General features: G+C 37.3%; 1 protein-coding gene across 1 annotated transcript in view; it reads left to right on the forward strand.

Annotated features, from left to right (window-relative positions):
- The first annotated feature begins 869 nt into the window (after nucleotides 1-869).
- KLF8 (KLF transcription factor 8) overlaps nucleotides 870-18,873 on the forward strand; it is an 89,729-nt gene continuing 71,725 nt past the window's right edge. Inside the window, exons 1-4 of the mRNA XM_055565393.1 lie at nucleotides 870-902; nucleotides 3,251-3,815; nucleotides 6,379-6,484; nucleotides 7,109-7,245. Of these exons, the coding sequence (XP_055421368.1) occupies nucleotides 870-902; nucleotides 3,251-3,815; nucleotides 6,379-6,484; nucleotides 7,109-7,245 (841 nt within the window). The remainder of the gene's footprint in view (nucleotides 903-3,250; nucleotides 3,816-6,378; nucleotides 6,485-7,108; nucleotides 7,246-18,873) is intronic.

Consider the following 18,873-nt stretch of genomic DNA (forward strand, 5'->3'; position numbering starts at 1 on the left):
ATCCTCCCGAGATTTCTAGAAAGGTCTCTGCACCTGTGGTGGTCAGTGTGAGGTCAGCTCAGACTCAAATCTTGCCCTATTCAAGCTTTCACTTGTTCCCAAAATCCACAGTTTCCCCTAAAGCCTACAGGCACGTGTGCTAAGTTGCTTTAGTCGTATCCAACTCTTTATGACCCTGTGGACTGTAGCCCGCCAGGCTTCTGTGTCCATGGGATTCTCCAGGTAAGAATACTGGAGTGGGTTACTGTGCCCTCTTTCAGGGGATCTTCCAACCCAGAGATTAAATCTGTGGCTCCTGTGTTGCAGACAGATTCTTTACTGCTGAGCATGGGGGAAGTGCCTAAAGGCCACAGTCTCAGGCTAATTGGGAAATTTAATCTGCTGTACCTGTGGCTGCCAGAGCAATTTCCCCTTCTCTCCTTTGCCCAAGTGGCCCCTGGTACTTTGCCTTTGTTTTAGGCCCACCTCTGCTTGTAGGCTGTGCTCTGGTATCTGTTCTCTGCCCAGACACAAGGGGTGAAAGTGGAAGCTTATTAGGGCTTACTTCCTCAGTTGGGCTGGGGAGAGGAAGGGGTACAGCACACACAGTGTGGGCGGTGCCTGCTGTGGCCAAGACCTGCAGGACGTCACCACAGTCTGAGGCAGATCATGTACTTCCCCACAGGAGTTGGTCTTGCATTGTGGGTCCCTCAGCAGAGCCAAGCAGTTCAGGCCCCAGGAAGATGTGGGCAGCGACCAGTGCCTGCTCATAGCTTGACCCCAGCTTGAGCCTGGGGTCAAGACCATAGTGGTCTGTGTCTTCCACTTCCGGCACTTGTGCCAGCTCTTCTACCTTTGGATTCTCAGACCTCAGCCAGCTCATCCCCCTAATGAATTCACAAATGCAGGGTCCTGTCACAAATGTAGGACTTAGAATATTCTTGCCACAGTGACCTCTTGCCTCTCTGTGAGGCCCAGGCTTTTCCCTGGACTCCCTCAGCTGTGTCACACTAGCCCCCTCTGAGTATCTTCATGGCAGTCAACCCCAATCCTCTCCCTGGGGTCCAATCCCAGAAGCCTGAGCCTCAGCACCTAGCCCTCACTCTCTGCAGGTGTGGGTGTGTGAGCAGCTTCTTGACTGGGAAATGCTGTTCAGCAACTATCTCCGTGGTGAATTTTTTTCATTTTGCCTTCTGAGCACCTGTTGCTATGTTCCTCTCTGAGGTTGTAAAGTTCCCCCTGATCCTACCCATAAAGGTGTTTCCAGGTGTGCAGAAACTTTGCTCCTTCATGACTCCCTCCCAAAGGCACAGATCCCCATCCCGAAATCCTTTGTCTCTTCTTTTTATCTTTTGCCCTACTTCATTCCTTGGAGATTGGCTTGCCTTTTAAGTCTGGGTTCTTCTGCCAGCTTTCAGCAGGTGTTCTGTAGGAGTTGTTCCACATGCAGATGACTTTTTGAGGTATTTGGAGGAGGTGAAGGCAATCTCCCCATCTTATTTGTCCACCATCTTGAAAGTCTCCCTCATACAGTATCCTTTTGCACTTATTTCACTCTAGGACCCTCCAAGTTGCTGCAAATGACAGAATTTCATTCTTTATGACTGAATACTCTTCCATTGTGTGTGTGTGTGTGTGTGTACCACATCTTCTTTATCTATTTGTCTATTGGTGGACACTTGGGTGACTTCCATATTTTTGCTACTATAAATAGTGCTGCTCTGAACATTGGGGCACACATATCTCTTCAAGTCAGTGTTTTCTTTTTATTGCTTTTTCTAGATATATACCCAGGAGTGGAATTGCTAGATCATATGATAATTCTATTGTTAATTTTTTGAGGAATCTCCATACTGTTTTCCATGGTGGCTGTACCAATTTATGTTCCCATCAACAGTGTAAAAGTTTTCCCTTTTATCCACATCCTCTCCAACATTTTTTATTTGTAGACTTTTTTATGTTATCCATTCTGACAGATGTGAGGTGATAACTTGTTTTTATTTGCATTTCTCTAACAATTAAAAATGTTGAACATCTTTTCATGTGACTATTGGACATCTGTATGTTTTCTTTGAAAAAATGTCTCTTCAAGTCTTCTACCCATTTTTTAATTAAGCATATCTTTGACCTTTGAATTCATGGAACTCTTAGAAAAATTGCAATTAGTTTGAGGTTTAATGTTGTTTTATATATTGCTTGTAAAGCAATGGAGCTTCCCAGGTGGCACTAGTGGTAAAGAACCCACCAGCAAATGCAGGAGACATGAGAGTCGTGGATTTGATCACTAAGTCAGGAAGATCCCCTGGAGGAGGGCATGGCAACCCATTCCAAATTCTTGCCTGGAGAATCCCCATGGACAGAGGAGATTAGTGGGCTACAGTCCATAGAGTCAGAAAGACTTGGACACAACTAAAGTGAGTTAGCACACAGCCACGCATAAAGTGATCATTTAATTAGTATTTTTTTTAAGCCATGCCACATGGCATGCAGGGTCTCAGTTCCCTGACCAGGGATTGAACCCACGCACCCTACATTGGAAGCATGAAGTCTTAATCACTGGACTGCCAGGGAAGTCCCTTAATTATTATTTTCAAATTTAACAGTTGCACAGTTAGATTCTGTATATGATACAATTGACTGTACTGCATCATTATTCCCTAAGCATATTATTTATTGTTATATCTCTGTAGACATAAATCTTTTTTTAGCATTTCTCTGCCAACAGAACTTCTATTAATTCTCTAAGACCCATCTAAAATATCACTTCCTCTTTGAAACCTTCCCTAATCTTCTAGACAGAATGAGTCATTCCCTTTTCTTTTTCTAAAATGCCTTGCTTGTATGTGGGCTGCATCACTTATTATGGTATGACTTTTAAGTTATTCATGTTATTCTATCATTATAGTTGGAATGTTAGTATGTACTTCATGGCTATACCTTATTCATTTATGCCCTCACTGGGCTTAAAACACTACTTATAGTAGATACTCAGATGTGTTGATTCTGATTAATCTTGCAGAATTACTGTAAAGATTAAATGAAATAATATAACTGCCTTAAACAGTGCCTGGTGCTGGTACTCAATAAAGTTTCCCTCCTCTTTCCTCTTCTTTTACTTTTTCCTCTTTTTTCTTTTGCTTCATTTTTCTCAATTCCCTATATATTCTGCCCATAACAAGATAATAGAGATTTCTTTCTTTCATTGCTTACATGTCTCTTCTTCAGGGTACTAACACTTTGTACCTCTCATTTGTTTATGTATTTATTTTAGGTCACTGGCCCTGTTCAAATTAGAGATTCCCTTAAGAAAGCAGACAGAGGTAATATGACATCTCCACCACTCCTGGATGCCAACTCCATGAAGAACCCAGCATTGTTAAATGACATCAAGATTGAGCCCCCAGAAGAACTTCTGGCTAATGATTTCAACTTGCCCCAGGTGGAACCAGTTGACCTCTCCTTTCACAAACCAAAGGCTCCTCTCCAGCCTGCCAGTATGCTGCAATCTCCAATACGTTCTCCCAAGCCACAGCCTGATTCCCAGACTCTTGTAGTGTCCACTTCAACATCAGACACAGGCAGTTCAGCAAGCATCCGTACTGTTCTGACTCCAGGCTCTATCCTGGCCTCATCTCAGGGCACTGGTGGCCATCAGATCTTACATGTGATTCACACAATCCCCTCAGTCAATCTGCCAAATAAGATGGGTAGCCTGAAGGCCATCCCAGTGGTGGTGCAGTCGCTGCCCATGGTGTATACTACTTTGCCTGCAGATGGGAACCCTGCAGCCATTACAGTCCCACTCATTGGAGGAGATGGCAAAAATGTTGGATCAGGTGAGCATCAATGTGCCCCTTTGCTGAGACTTACCTACCTCAATCTATTCCCTTTTTGAATATTGTATCTCCTATTTATTTTCCAATTACTCTTGTATATAGCTTTAAGAGCAATTTTTCATAAATACTGTTTTCATCATGTTTCTTTGATGCTTACAAATGTACAATGACTCTTTTTAGTCCATGTTTCTCAAACTGTGGTATGTATATCTTTGAGTGAAATACTATATAACTATATTTTGACAGTAAGTAATTTAAAATATTTTATTAAAAAGAAAAATATAATATTTGAATAATATTTTAAGATAAGACAGGAACTTCAAAAACACTTTTAAGCTTACTAAGACAACCACCCTTAGGTAGAGGATATGTTTAGTCTCTTACGCCATTGGGAATGCTTTGGTAGAAAAGCTGAGCAAGTTTCTTGCCTTATATACATAGCCAGCCTTACCTCCTTGCCTCTCCCAACACTTTAGCTTTTCTCTTCTCTCCAGGTAAAATAGTCTTCTTTGAAATTTTGCCATCTCTCCTGTGTTCCACCTCATTTTGCACCTATCATCCTTCATATTATTTTTTTACATGCCTGTATCACAAGTATATGGGCATTCTTCCCAACTAAATTGTAAATTGCTGGAGGGCAAGACTATCTTATGTTTCTTTGTGCATCTCCAGAAAGCAAAGTGGTAGATAGAAGTTATAACAAATCATCTGATGAACAAACTTGAAATTTTGTCCAGGAGAGAGTTCACATGCTATAATGTTACCTTTTACCTAATTTTAAAAGTAAGTTTAGAATTCAGAAAGGTATGTTTATCTCCCTTTCACCACTATCCGCCAGCCACCCAGTTCCCTTCCTAGAGGAATATCTAATTTGTAATGGGACACGATGGAAGAAAATTATATAGCCTTTTGAAGTGATTCAAGATATTTAGCTTCACCACATCTATAGAATTACAATAAGTTTTGGATGTTCAGCTCTAGGAAAGATTTTGAGAAATTGGATTATAGTCAGAGGAGAAAGATTAAGATGGTGAGAGGACTCAAACTCATGTCAGAGAGGAGCTGATAAATGTTTAGCATTAATTAATAAGATCAAATGGGAGATGTGTGGGTAGAAATGACTAGGAACCAGATTTCAGCTCAATGTAAAAAAGAAAAAAAAAACAACTTTCTCAGAGTTTTCTACCTTTGAGATTCAATACCTTATTATCACTCCATCACTAAATGTATGATAATGAAGAACATACCAAGCATCAAATTGCTGAGACTCTGTCATGTTCTTTTGAATAAAAATGCTATTATCGACTAGTGGTTAATTGTGGTAATGATAAGTGTTTGTAACAATCTTGTGTCTGATATCTCTTAAGGGGGGAAAATATAGTTATCAATTCTCATGTAGAGAGAGAGCCAAATAAAAATGGTAAAATAAATTTTTTGTGTGTGTGAGAATATGATGATATCAAGCCAGTTTGGATAGTTTTGATGAGTTTTGAATTGCCCCATAATAACCATCAGAACCATTTTAAATAAACAGAATGCATTTTAAAAGTGTTGTCGTTTCAAGCTAAGACCATTAGCACTGTCATCTCTAAAATGCTATGCTTACACTTTGGTTGGGAGCAAAAAGGGGTGTTGCAGAAAATATTTGGAGCATAAAAAGAAAGCATCAAATTTTTATTTGTATTTTCTTACCCTTTACATGTTATTTTATTTATTTTCCATAATCTACACATAAGTTTAGGATATAGGTATATTTAGATCATAAACACACATACACATTCAGAGACACAGACACAGGTGCATACTTACAATGTTTTAGTGAATTATATACAATGTATGGAGATGACTGCACTAAACAAGTACTCCCCACACTCAACTTTGTTGCCATCCTTAAGTTTCTTCTGTATAGAAATTTTGAACATTTCACTAGATCTGAAAGATGGCTAACCACCTGACTAAGTTTTGTTAGGGATCAGAGACACCAATGTTTGACAATAAATACTTGAGGGCTTCTGCCAACATAGGTGAAAGGGAAGGATGGTAATATGTATCAAGCACCTACTCAACACCCATTATGTGTCTCATCTCAATGACTCATTTTCATTTAGGAACACAAAAGCCAAAGGAGATGTTCTCACCTCTGACATGAACCTAAACATTGATCTGAGGACAGCTAAAGAACTATTTAGAGTTTGATTAAACAAACACACATTGAACCTGACTTTTCAGGAGACCCTGTCTTGGGAGCTGGAGATAGAGTTGAATCATACTCAGACCATATCCTAGAGAAACCCACCATCTCACTGTCTTAGAGACGCTCATTCTAGTGAAAATGCTCCAGAAAGCTCCTTTCTACACTTCCCTTAAAGGAATTTCTGTATCCTGCTTTGCTAAAATTTTAAATGTTTTTTCTCTTCCTTTGATACAAATATACTTCTTTCATTTTTGCTTTTCTTTATTTCTCTATCTTGCTGCTACTTCTAATATTGGCCAAACTGGGAATCCTGAAAATGATTAGACTCATATATTTGTAGCCCACAATGCTCTTTTTATTTGCTTTTAGTTAAAGTTGAACCCACCTCTATATCTCCACTGGAGATCCCAAGTGACAATGAGGAGAATGCAATTGAGAGTGGATCCTTACAGGGTATTCAAGGACTACAGCAAGAGTAAGTACTTTTATCTCTACTTCAGGTTGTTTTCTGTATATATGTGTGTGTCTGTGGTAGGAGTGGAACAAATTCTCAGACACAGTAGTAAGAATTTGAGGACAACAAAATATAGATAAACTGCCTTTTCAGTGAAGGTGTGCTTGTATGCACACATGTGCATGGACATGGATGTTATGACACAGTAATGTTCTAATTGTATATCATTGATTTTTACCCTTGAAAAATGTACAAATTTCCTATGAAGTACAATTGCATTCTGTTTATTTATGTAAGTTTAAAGCAACCTTATCACTGGTTTGCTTTTTAGCAACCATGTTGGATGAAAAATACATTTATTTAAACCTAGGAATGAGGCTTATTAGAATGAAATGCTCACACAGCTTGGGAACAGAAACCACCCAAAGAAATATTACCACCTTCTGGGACCTACATTTACTCAGCATAATGGCCTAGTTGAGGGAATTGCTTGCACTATTTCAATTATTCCTTCTGGGAGGCAGGGCTGATATTAAATTTGAATAAATTAAATTCATGTAAGAGGGGATCCCGTTATACATAAATTCACTTATTAGCCTCCACTTTAAAATCATTATTTGGCCCTATCTCTCTTTCTTTGCTCAGACCAGCAGCAACGACACAAATGCAAGAAGAGTCCCTTGATTTGAAGAGAAGACGGATCCACCAATGTGACTTTGCAGGATGCAGCAAAGTGTACACCAAAAGCTCTCACCTGAAAGCCCACCGCAGAATCCATACAGGTCTGCCCACCTCCACCTTAACTACCCCCTGCCACACACACACCAAATCTCTGAGAGAAAGGAAGAGAAGAAAGTCCTGAAACAAAGTTTGATCTATTTATACTTATGGGCACAGGTTCCATTCATGGCTTTTACCCCTATGTCTTGTTTCTACTCTACAGTAGCTGTCATGAAACCAGCCTAAGAAAACATAAACCTGGTGTCTTCTGAATAGTTAAAGTCCCCATTGAGCCCCTGTAGGTCTTTCTAATTGGGAAGTCTTAACATTTATGCAAAGATAAAGGCAGATAAGATTCCCTCCCTTGTGACCATCCCCACAAGTTTTACTGAGTATTGAAAAGCACAGTGAAATTAAAGCAGACTTTTTGAGCTCAGCACCATCCACTAACCTACAACATACCTTTGTTCTCATTGGAAAAAAAGGTGTCCGTAAGCAAGAATAAGTAAAGCAGACCTTGGGGGCTGAGAGTTGAGGCTAAGGGAGTCAGCAAATGGTCCCATTTGAAGAACTGTCACTCAACTCTAAGTATTACCAAATCTCCCAAATTAAAAATTTAAGTTTTTTTTTTTATGTGTAACATCCTAGATTTCAATTTTGTCTTCTAATTAAATGAATTTTATAATACCATAGATTCAAAGAAACCTGCCTGTGGGCCAGAAGTAGCTTTTCAGTCATCAGTTTGTATCCTCTTCTTGAAGACTCCTCATCCCTAATCATCTCCAACTCAGAAGTAAGACTTGGACACTCTGGACAAGGAAGGGACCCTCTTTTCTTGTAAACATATGCTGTATTACAGTTTATATAGGAGAGCCTAGCCTTAGTTAATGTGCCCTAAGGCTGTTAATCGGAGAAGGCAATGGCACCCCACTCCAGTACTCTTGCCTGGAAAATCCCATGGACGGAGGAGCCTGGTAGACTGCAGTCCATGGGGTCGCTATGAGTCGGACACGACTGTATAACTTTCAAGTAGACAACCTGAGCAACTGCACTTTCACTTTTCACTTTCATGCATTGGAGAAGGAAATGGAAAGCCACTCCAGTGTTCTTGCCTGGAGAATCCCAGGGACGGGGGAGCCTGGTGGGCTGCCGTCTCTGGGGTCACACAGAGTTGGACACGACTGAAGCGACTTAGCAGCAAGGCTGTTAATAGGTGACTAATTTTTAGACTGCATTGTCCCAATATTTCTATAACATTCTTATTTGTTGATGTTTCATTTGCTTCTCCTCTACCTCGGATGAAGGCTGATTCTATTGAATATGTATATTGTTTAAGTATTTGAATTTTCAACATGCAAAAGTAGATGTTAATAGTTTACTGGACTCCTAACATCAACAATTGTTTTAGTATATGGCCAAATTTGTTTTTTTCACCCCTACCTACTTCCCACTGTAAAATTCCAGACATCATATTATCTGCATCATAAATACTTTAGAATATATCTTTAAAAGGCAAAGATGTTTAAAGATAAGCATGACATTACTATCACACAGAAAATTTCCTTAATATCAAATTTCCACAATTGTCTAATAAGTATTTTTTTTAAGTTTGTTCCTATTTGGATCTAAACAAGGCTCATATGTTGACTAGCATAATCAATATGAGGAGCTAGCTATGCTTAAGTAAAGAGTGTTCTTGGTTAGAAAACAAAAGCTCTGAGATAGATATAAGCTTGCCTTGTTCTAATAACTGACAGATATCCAGCATAGCTAGGCATATTGAGTGTAGTAGTTAGTGGTGGAAGCATTGAGGTACAAGAGTAGAAAGGGAAAAACCACTTAAGGAAGGCTACTGTAGTGATGCAGGCAAAATGAGAGCCTGACTAGAATGTTAGGAGTAAATATGGAGAAAAGGAAGTACGTTGATGAGTGAGGGGACACTAATGACTCTCAGATTTCTTTTTTGGATTACTGGATAGATGGAGGTACCATTTACATGAATAGAAAGTTTGCCAAAATAATACATTTAGTAAGTAGGAAAAGCCCTCTGGAACCCAACCTTGATAGGCAACCTGGGTATAATTTTTTTTTTTTTTCTGTTGCTGATATTCCACAAGTTCTTTGGAAGAGGCAGCTGAAGAAATGCCTGATTTATTGCCCTCCAAAGACTGGACTTCATTTCAAGGAGTTCCAGATATCTACTTGTCTCTGGTAGATATTCTCAGCAGAGAGCCATAAGGCTCTTGTTTATCTGGATCTCTAGTATTCAATGCAGCCCTTCGTCTCCTCCAAGCTTACAGTCATACAAAGCAAGAAATATAGATACAACAATTTCCATTAAATATACAGTTAAGCCCCAGTTTTTTCTTAAATTATTTATTTTTAATTGAAGGAGAATTACAATATTGTTTTGGTTTCTGCCATACATCAACATGGATCAGCCATAGATATAGATATAGATATATATATATATATATATATATATGTTCCCTCCCTCTTGAGATTCCCTCACGTCTCCCACCCCATCCCGCTCCTCTAGGTTGGCACAGAGCCCTGGTTTGAGTTCCCTAGGTCATAAAGCAAATTCCCACTGGCTATCTATTTCATATATGGTAGTGTATATGTTTCCATGCTACTCTCTCTATTCATCCCACCCTCTCCTTCGTATGCCTCCCTGTGTCCATAAGTCCGTTCTCTATGTCTGTATCTCCATTGCTGCCCTGCAAATAGGTTTATCAGTACCATCTTTCCAGATTCCATATATATGTATTAATATATGATATTTGTTTTTCTGACTTGCTTCACTCTGTATAATAGGCTTGAGGTTCATCAACCTCATTAGCACTGACTCAAATGCATTCTCTTTATGGCTGAGTAATATTCCATCATATATATGTACCACAGCTTCTTCATCTGTTCATCTGTCAATGGACATCTAGGTTTCTTCCATGTCCTAGTTATTGTAAATAGTCCTGCAATGAGCATTGGGGTACATGTCTTTTTTTCAATTATGGTTTTCTCAGGATATATGCCCAGTAGTGTATTTTTAGGGTTATATGGTAGTTTTATTCCTAGTTTATAAAGGAATCTCAATATTGTTCTCCACAATGTATCAGTTTTATTCTCACCAACAATGCAAGAGGGTTGTCCTTTAATCCAACCGTCTCCAACATTTATTGTTTGTAGATTTTTTTGATGATAGCCATTCTGACCGGTGTGAGGTGATATCTCACTGTAGTTTTGATTTGCATTTCTCTAATAATGAGTGAAGTTGAGCATCTTTTCATGTGTTTATTAGCTATCTGTATGTCTTCTTTGGAGGAATGTCTGTTTAGGTCTTTTGCCCACTATTTGACTAAGCAGTTTGGGTTTCTGGTATTGAGTAGTATGAACTACTTGTATATTTTGGAAATTAATCTTTTGTCAGTTGTTTTATTTGCTATTATTTTCTCCCATTCTGAGGGCTGCCTTTTCACCTTGTTTATAGTTTACTTTACTGTGAAAAAGCTTTTAAGTTTAATTAGGTCACACATGTTTACTTTTGTTTTTATTTCTATTACTCTAGGAGGTGGGTCATAGAGGATCTTCTTGTGGTTTATGACATACAATATTCTGCCTATGTTTTCCTCCAAGAGATTTATAGTTTCTGGTCTTACGTTTAGGTCTTTAATCCATTTTGAGTTTATCTTTGTGTATGGTGTTAGGAAGTATTCTAATTTCATTCTTTTCCATGTAGCTGTCCAGTTTTCCCAGCACCACCTATTGAAGAGACGATCTTTAACCCATTGTACATTCTTTTTTTAAGAAAATTTCAGTTTGAGAACTGAAAAAAAAAAAAGATATAGAGTAGGAGGAAATGAACCTCATGAATGTCATCATTTGAGATAATGTTTTAAAGCATAATGTCTGTAATAATAACCCAATAGTTACCATTAATTTCTTGCACGTTAGGAAAAATTCTATGTCAAGTTCTGTCTCAAAAGAGGAAAATTAACTACATTTAAAACAATAAAACAATGAAATGGAAAATTTTAAAAAATAAAAAAATAAAATAAAAATTATTTATTTATTTTAATTGGAGGAAAATTATTTTATAATATTTCGATGGTTTTTGCCATACATCAACATGAATCAGCCATAGTTATACATATGTCCCCCCTATCCTGAACCTTCTTCCCAGCTCCCTCCCCACCCTGTCCCTCTGGGTTGCCCTAGAATACCAGCTTTGTGTGCCCTGCTTCATGCATTGAACTTGTACTGGCCATCTGTTTTACATAAGGTAATGTAAATGTTTCAATGCTATTGTCTCAAATCATCCCACCCTCAACTTCTCCCACTGAATCCAAAAGTCTGTACTTTTCATCTGTGTCTCCTTTCCTATCCTGCATGTAGGATCATTGGTACTGTCTTTCTAAATTTTATATATACATATATGTGTGTGTGTGTGTGTGTGTGTTAATATATAGTATTTGTCTTTCTCTTTCTGTCTTACTTCACTCTGTATAATAAGCATCAGCTTCATCCACCTCATTAGAACTGACTCAAATGCATTACTTTTTATATTAATATTCTATTGTGTATATGTACCAGATTCCTTATCCATTCATCTGCCTATGGATATCTAAGTTGCTTCCATGTCTTAGCAATTGTAAATAGTGCTGTAATGAACATTGAGGCACATGTGTTTCTTTCAATTCTGGTTTCCTCAGTGGGATTGCTGGTTCATATGGCAGTTCTAGTTTCAGTTTTTTAAGGAATCTCCACATTGTTCTCCATATTGGCTGTACCAGTTTGCATTCCCACCAACAGCATAAGTGGGTTCCCTTTTCTCCACACCATCTCCAGCATTTATTTTTTGTAGACTTTTTTTTAACTTAATTTGTTTTGATGGGGGCCATTCTGACTGGCATGAGATGATACTCATTGTGGTTTTTATGTGCATTTCTCTAATAATGAGTGATGTTGAGTATTGTTTCATGTGTTTATTAGCCATCTGTATGTCTCCTTTTGAGAAATGTCTGTTTAGGTCTTTTTCCCACTTTTTGATTGAATTGTTTGTTTTTCTCGTATTGAGCTTCATGAGCTGCTTGTATGTTTTAGAGATTAATTCTTTGTCAGTTGATTCATTTGCTATTATTTTCTCCCATTCTGAGGGCAGTCTTTTCACCATGCATATAGTTTCCTTCATTGTGCAAAAGCTTTTAAGTTTAATTAGGTCCCATTTTTTACTTTTTTTTTTTTTATAAATTTCCATTTCTCTGGGAGTTGGGTCATAGAGGATCTTGCTGTGATTTATGTCAGAGAGTATTCTGCCTATATTTTCCTCTAAGATATTTATAGTTTCTGGTCTTATATTTAGGTATTTAATCCATTTTGAGTTTATTTTTCTTTGTGGTATCAGAAAGTGTTCTAATTTCATTCTTTTACATATATTTAACCAATTTTCCCAGCACCACTTGATGATGGTCTTTTCTCCATTGTATATTTTTGCTTCCTTTGTCAAAAATAAGGTATCCAAAAAAAAAGATAATGTATCCATAGGTTCGTGGATTTATCTCTGGACTTTCTATTTTATTCCATTTATTCTATATTTTTGTCTTTGTGCTAGTACCATACTCTCCTGATGACTGTAGCTTTGTAGTATATTCTGAAGTCAGGAAGATTGATTTCTCCACTTCCATTCATCTTTCAAAAGATTGTTCTGGCTATGCAGGGTCTTTTGTATTTCCATACAAATTGTGAAATTATTTGTTCCAGTTCTGCGAAAAATACCATTGATAGTTTGATAGGGATTGCACTGACTCTATAGATTGCTTTACATAGCATACTCATTTTCACTGTATTTATTCTTCCAATCCACAAACATGGTATATTTCCCCATATATTTCCATTGTCTTTGATTTCTTTCATCAATGTTTTATGGTTTTCTATCTACAGGTCTTTTGTTTCCTTAGGTAAATTTATTCATAAGTATTTTATTCTTTTCATTGCCATGGTGAATGGAATATTTTCCATAATAATCTCTTTCTGATTTTCCATTATTAATAAATAGAAATGCAATGGGTTTCTATGTATTAATTTTATATTCGGTGACTTTACTATATTCATTGATTAGCTCTGGTAATTTTCTGGTGGCCTCTTTTTTCTATGTAGAGGATCATGTCATCTACAAATAGTGAGTGTCTTATTTCTTCGTTTCCAATCTGGTTTCCTTTTATTTCTTTTTTATCTGTGTTTGCTCTGGCAAGGACTTCCAAAGCTATGCTGAATAGTAGTGGTGAAAGTGGGCACCCTTGTCTTGTTCCTGATTTTAGAGGAAATGCTTTCAAGCTTTTGCCATTGAAAATAATGTGTTTTTGTTGTTGTTGTTGTTGTTGTTGTTGTTGTTTTTGGGGGGGTTGTCAAATATGACTTTTAATCTGTTGAGATGTGGTCCTTCTGTGCCTACTTTCTGGAGAGTTTTTGTCATAAATGGGTGTTTAATTTGGTCAAAGGCTTCCTCTGTGTCTATTGGAAAAAGCATATGGTTTTTATCTTTCAATTTGTTATATGGTGTATCACATTGATTTGTGTTTACTGAAGAATCCTTGAATCCCTGGAGTAAAGCCCACTCGATCATGATGTATCCTCTTTTTAATATGTTGCTGGACCCTGTTTGCTAGAATTTTGTTGAGGATTTTTGCATCTATGTACATCAGTGATATTGGCCTATAACTGTCTTTTTTGTAATATCGTTGTCTGGTTTTGGTATCAGAGTGATGGTGGCCTCATAGTTCAGGAGTTTTCCTTCCTCTGCAATTTTCTGGAAGGAAAACATGTTTCAGCAGGAAACGTGTTAGTTCTTTAAATTTTTGGTAGAATTCACCAGTGAAGCCATCTGGGCCTGAGCTTTTGTTTGTTAGAAGATCTTTTTTATAGTTTTGATTTCCATGTTTGTGATTGGTCTCTTCATATATTCTATTTCTTCCTGGTCCACTTATGGAAGGTTATACCTTTCTATGAATGTGTCCTTTTCTTCCAAGTTGGCCATTTTATCGGCATATAGTTGATCATAGTAGTCTCTTATGATCATTTGTATTTCTATGTTGTTTGTTGTAATTCCTCCATTTCCATTTATAACTTTATTAATTTGAGTCTTCTCCCTTTTTTCTTGACGAGTCTGTCTAATGATTTGTCTATTTATCTTCTCAAAGAACCTACTTTTAGTTTTATTGATCTTTGCTATAGTCTCCTCTATTGCTTTTTCATTTATTTCTGCTATTTTTTTTAAAATGATTTATTTCCTTCTATGAATTCTGGAGGTTTTTTTTTGGGGGGGGGTCTTTTTCTAGTTGCTTTAAGTGTAAGATTAGTTTATTTGATGTTTCTCTTATTTCTTCAGGTAGGCTTATATTGCTATGAACTTACATCTTAGCACTGCTTTTAACGAATCCCAGAGGTTTTGGGTTGTCGTGTTTTCATTATCATTTGTTTTTAGGCATATTTTAATTTCTGTTTTGATTTCTTCAGTGATCTGTTGGTTATTCAGAAGCCTGTTGTTTAGCCTGCATGTGTTTGTGTTTTTTATAATTTCTTTCCTGTAGTTGATATCTAATCTTATAGCATTGTGATCAGAACAGATGCTTGAAATGCTTTCAATATTTTTTTTTCAATTTACCTAGGCTTGATTTGTGGTCCAGAATGTGATATATCCTGGAGAATGTTCCATGTGCACTTGAGAAAATGGTGAAATCCATTGTTTTGGGGTGCAATGCCCTGTAGATATCAACTAGGTCCAAATGGTCTAATGTATCATTTGAAGCTTGTATTTCCTTGGTGATTTTCTGTTTGGATGATCTGTCCATTAGTGCCATGCAGTATTAACGTCCCCCACTATTATTGTGTTACTGTCACTTTTCCCCTAATAGTTGTTACCTGTCCAGTTTCCCCAGCAGAACTAATTGAAGAGACTATCTTTGTGCCATTTATATTTTTGCCTCCTTTGTCATAAATAAGTTATATACCTGTGTGTGGGTTTGTCTCTGGACTTACTACCTTGTTCCACTGGTCTATATTTCTGTTTTTGTTCCAGTACCATACTGTCTCGATGACTGTAACTTTCTTATATAGCCTGAAGTCAGGAAGGTTCTTTCCTCCAGCTCCATTCTCCTTTCTCAAGATTACTTTGGCTATTTGGGGTGTTTTGTGTTTCTATACGGAGAAGGCAATGGCACCCCACTCCAGTACTCTTGCCTGGAAAATCCCATGGATGGAGGAACCTGGTGGGCTGCAGTCCATGTGGTCGCTAAGAGTCGGACACGACTGAGCGGCTTCACTTTCACTTTTCACTTTCATCCATTGGAGACGGAAATGGCAACCTACTCCAGTGTTCTTGCCTGGAGAATCCCAGGGACGGGGGATCCTGGTAGGCTGCCCTCTATGGGGTCGCACAGAGTCGGACACGACTGAAGCAACTTTGCAGCAGCAGCAGTGTTTCTATATGAATTGTGAAATTTCTTTTTCTAGTTCTGTGAAAAATACCATTGGTAATTCCATAGGGGTTGCACTAAATCTGTTGATTTCATTTGGTAGTGTAGTCATATTCATAATATTGATTTTTCCAACACAGGAACATGGAATATCTCTTTGTCTGTTTATATTGTATTTGATTTCTATTATCAGTGTCTTATAGTTGTCTGTATATAGCTCTTTTGTCTCCTTAGGTAGGTTTATTCCTAGGTATTTTATTCTTTTTGTTGCAATGGTAAAAGGGATTGATTTCTTAATTTCTCTTTCTGGCATTTCATTGTTAGTCTATAGTAATGCAAGTTATTTCTGTGTATTGATTTTGTATACTGCTACTTTGCTAAATTCACTGATTAACTCTAGTAATTTTCTGAGAGTATCTTTTGGGTTTTCTAAGCATAGTATCATATTGTCTACAAGCAGTGAGACTTTTGATTCTTCATTTCTGATCTGGATTCCCTTTATTTCTTTTTCTTCTCTGATTGTCATGGCTAGGACTTCCAAAATTATGTTGAATAATATTAGTGAGAGTGAGTACCCTTGTCTTGTTCCTGATCTTAGATGGAATGCTTTCCGTTTTTCACTACTGAGAATAACATTTGCTGTGGGTTTATCATATATGGCCTTTATTATGTTTAGGTAGTTTCTTTCTGTGTCCATTTTTGAAGAGTTGTTATCATAAATGGGTGTTGAATGTTGTAAAAATCTTTTTCTTCTTCAATTGAGATTATCATATGCTTTTTATCTATCACTTGTTAATATGGTGTATCACATTGACTTATTTGTATGTATTGAAGATTCCTTGCATCCCTAGGATAAACCTGACTTAATCATGGCATATGATCTTTTTAAAGTGTTGTTGAATTCTGTTTGTTAGATTTTTGTTTAAGATTTTTGCATCTATGTCCATCAGTGATATTGACCTGTAATTTTCTTTTTTGTGTTTTTTTCCTGGTTTTGGTATTAGGGTGACATTGACCTCGTAGAATGAATTTGGAAGTGTTCCTTCCTCTGCAAGTTTTTGAAAGAGTTATAGGAGGATAGGGATTAGCTATTCTCTAAAAAAGGTGAAAAGACAACCCTCAGGATGGGAGAAAATAATAGCAAATGAAACAACTGACAAAGATTTAATTTCAAAATATAAAAGCAGCTCATACAAATCAATACCAGAAAAACAGAGAACCCAATCAATAAGTGGGCAATAGACCTAAGCAGACATTTCTCCAAAGACATATAGACAGTTAGTAAACACATGAAAAGATTCTCAACATTGGTTTATTAGAAAAATGTGAATCAAAACTACAATGAGATATAACCTGATGCTGCTCAGAATAACTATCTATAAAAAAATTTACAAACAATAAATGCTGGAGAGGGTGTGGATAAAAGGGAACCCTCTTACACTGTTGGTGGAATTGTAAATTGATATAGCCACTTTGCAGAACATTATGGAGATTCCTTTAAAAATTAGGAATAAAACCACCTTATGACACAACAGTTCCCATACTAGGCATATACCCTGAGGAAACCAAAACTGAAAATGACAAATGTATCCCAATGTCATTGCAGCTCTATTCACAGTAGCTAGAACATGGAACCAACCTCGATGTTCATCAGTAGATGAATAGATATAGAAGCTGTGGTACAAAGATACAATAGAATATTACTCAACCAGAAAAAGAAACACATTTTGGGTCAGACCTAACGAGGTGGATGAACCTAGAGCCTATTATACAGAGTGAAGTAAGTCAGAAAAAGAAAAACAAATATTGTATAGTAACACATATATATGGAATCCAGAAAGATGGTACTGATGAACCTATCTGCAGAGCAGCAGTGGAGACATAGACATCAAGAATGGACTTATGGACATGACTGGGGGGAGAAAGGAAAGGGTTGAAGGTATTGAGTGAGTAACATGAAAGCATACATTACAATATGTAAAATACTCAATTGAATTTTGCTTTATGACTCTGGAAACCAAAACTGGGGTTCAGTGACAACCAACAGGGGTGGGATGGGGAGAGAGATGGAAGAGATATTCAAGTGGGAGGGGTCATGGATAAACCTATGAATGATTTATGCTGATGTTTGTTAGAAACCAAAGCAATACTGTAAAGAAATTATCCTTCAATTAAAAATAAATACATTTTAAAAATAGTTGTTAGCATTTGCCTTATGTATTGAGGTGCTCCTGTGTTAGGTGCATATACATTTATAACTGTTATGTCTTCTAGGATTGATCCCTTGATCACTATGTAGATCTTTCTTTGTCTCTTTTAATGGTCTTTATCTGAAAGCCTGTTTTATCTGGTATGATTATTGCTACTCCCACTTTCTTTTGGTCTCTATTTGCATGAAATATCTTTTTCCAGACCCTCACTTTCAGTCTGTATGTGGCCCTAGGTTTGAGGTAGATCTCTTGTACACAACATTTATAAGGGTCTTGTGTTTTTTTTTTTTTTTAAATCAATTTGTCCGTTCTTTCTCACACATTAGTAAAGTAATGCTCAAAATTCTCCAAGTCAAACTTCAACAGTACATGAACCATGAACTTCCAGATGTTCAAGCTGCTTTTAGAAAAGGCAGAGAAATCAGAGATCAAATTGCCAACATCCGTTGGATTATCAAAAAAGCAAGAGAGTCCCAGAAACACATCTATTTCTGCTTAATTGACTATGTCAAATATCAAAGCCTTTGACTGTGTGGAACACCACAAACTGGGAAATCTTTAAAGAGATGGGGCTACCAGATCACCTAACCTGCCTCTTGAGAAATCTGTATGCAGGTCAGGAAGAAACAGTTAGAACTGGACATGGAATGACAGACTGATTCTAAATAGGGAAAGGAGTACATCAAGGCTGTATATTGTCACCCTACTTATTTAATTTATATGCAGGGTACATCATGAGAAACGTTGGGCTGGATGAAGCATGAGCTAGAATCAAGATTGCTGGGAGAAATATCAATAACCTCAGATATGCAGATGACACCACCCTTATGGCAGAAAGCAAAGAAGAACTAAAGAGGCTCATGGTGAAAACGAAAGAGGACAGTGAAAATTTGGTTTAAAGCTCAACATTCAGAAAACTAAGAACATGGCATCTGTTCCCATCACTTCATGGCAAATAGATGGGTAAACAGTGGAGACAGTGACAGATTTTATATTTTGGGTCTCCACAATC

The sequence above is a fragment of the Bubalus kerabau genome, chromosome X (assembly GCF_029407905.1).
Source record: "Bubalus kerabau isolate K-KA32 ecotype Philippines breed swamp buffalo chromosome X, PCC_UOA_SB_1v2, whole genome shotgun sequence".
In the NCBI taxonomy this organism is placed as follows: Eukaryota; Metazoa; Chordata; class Mammalia; order Artiodactyla; family Bovidae; genus Bubalus; species Bubalus kerabau.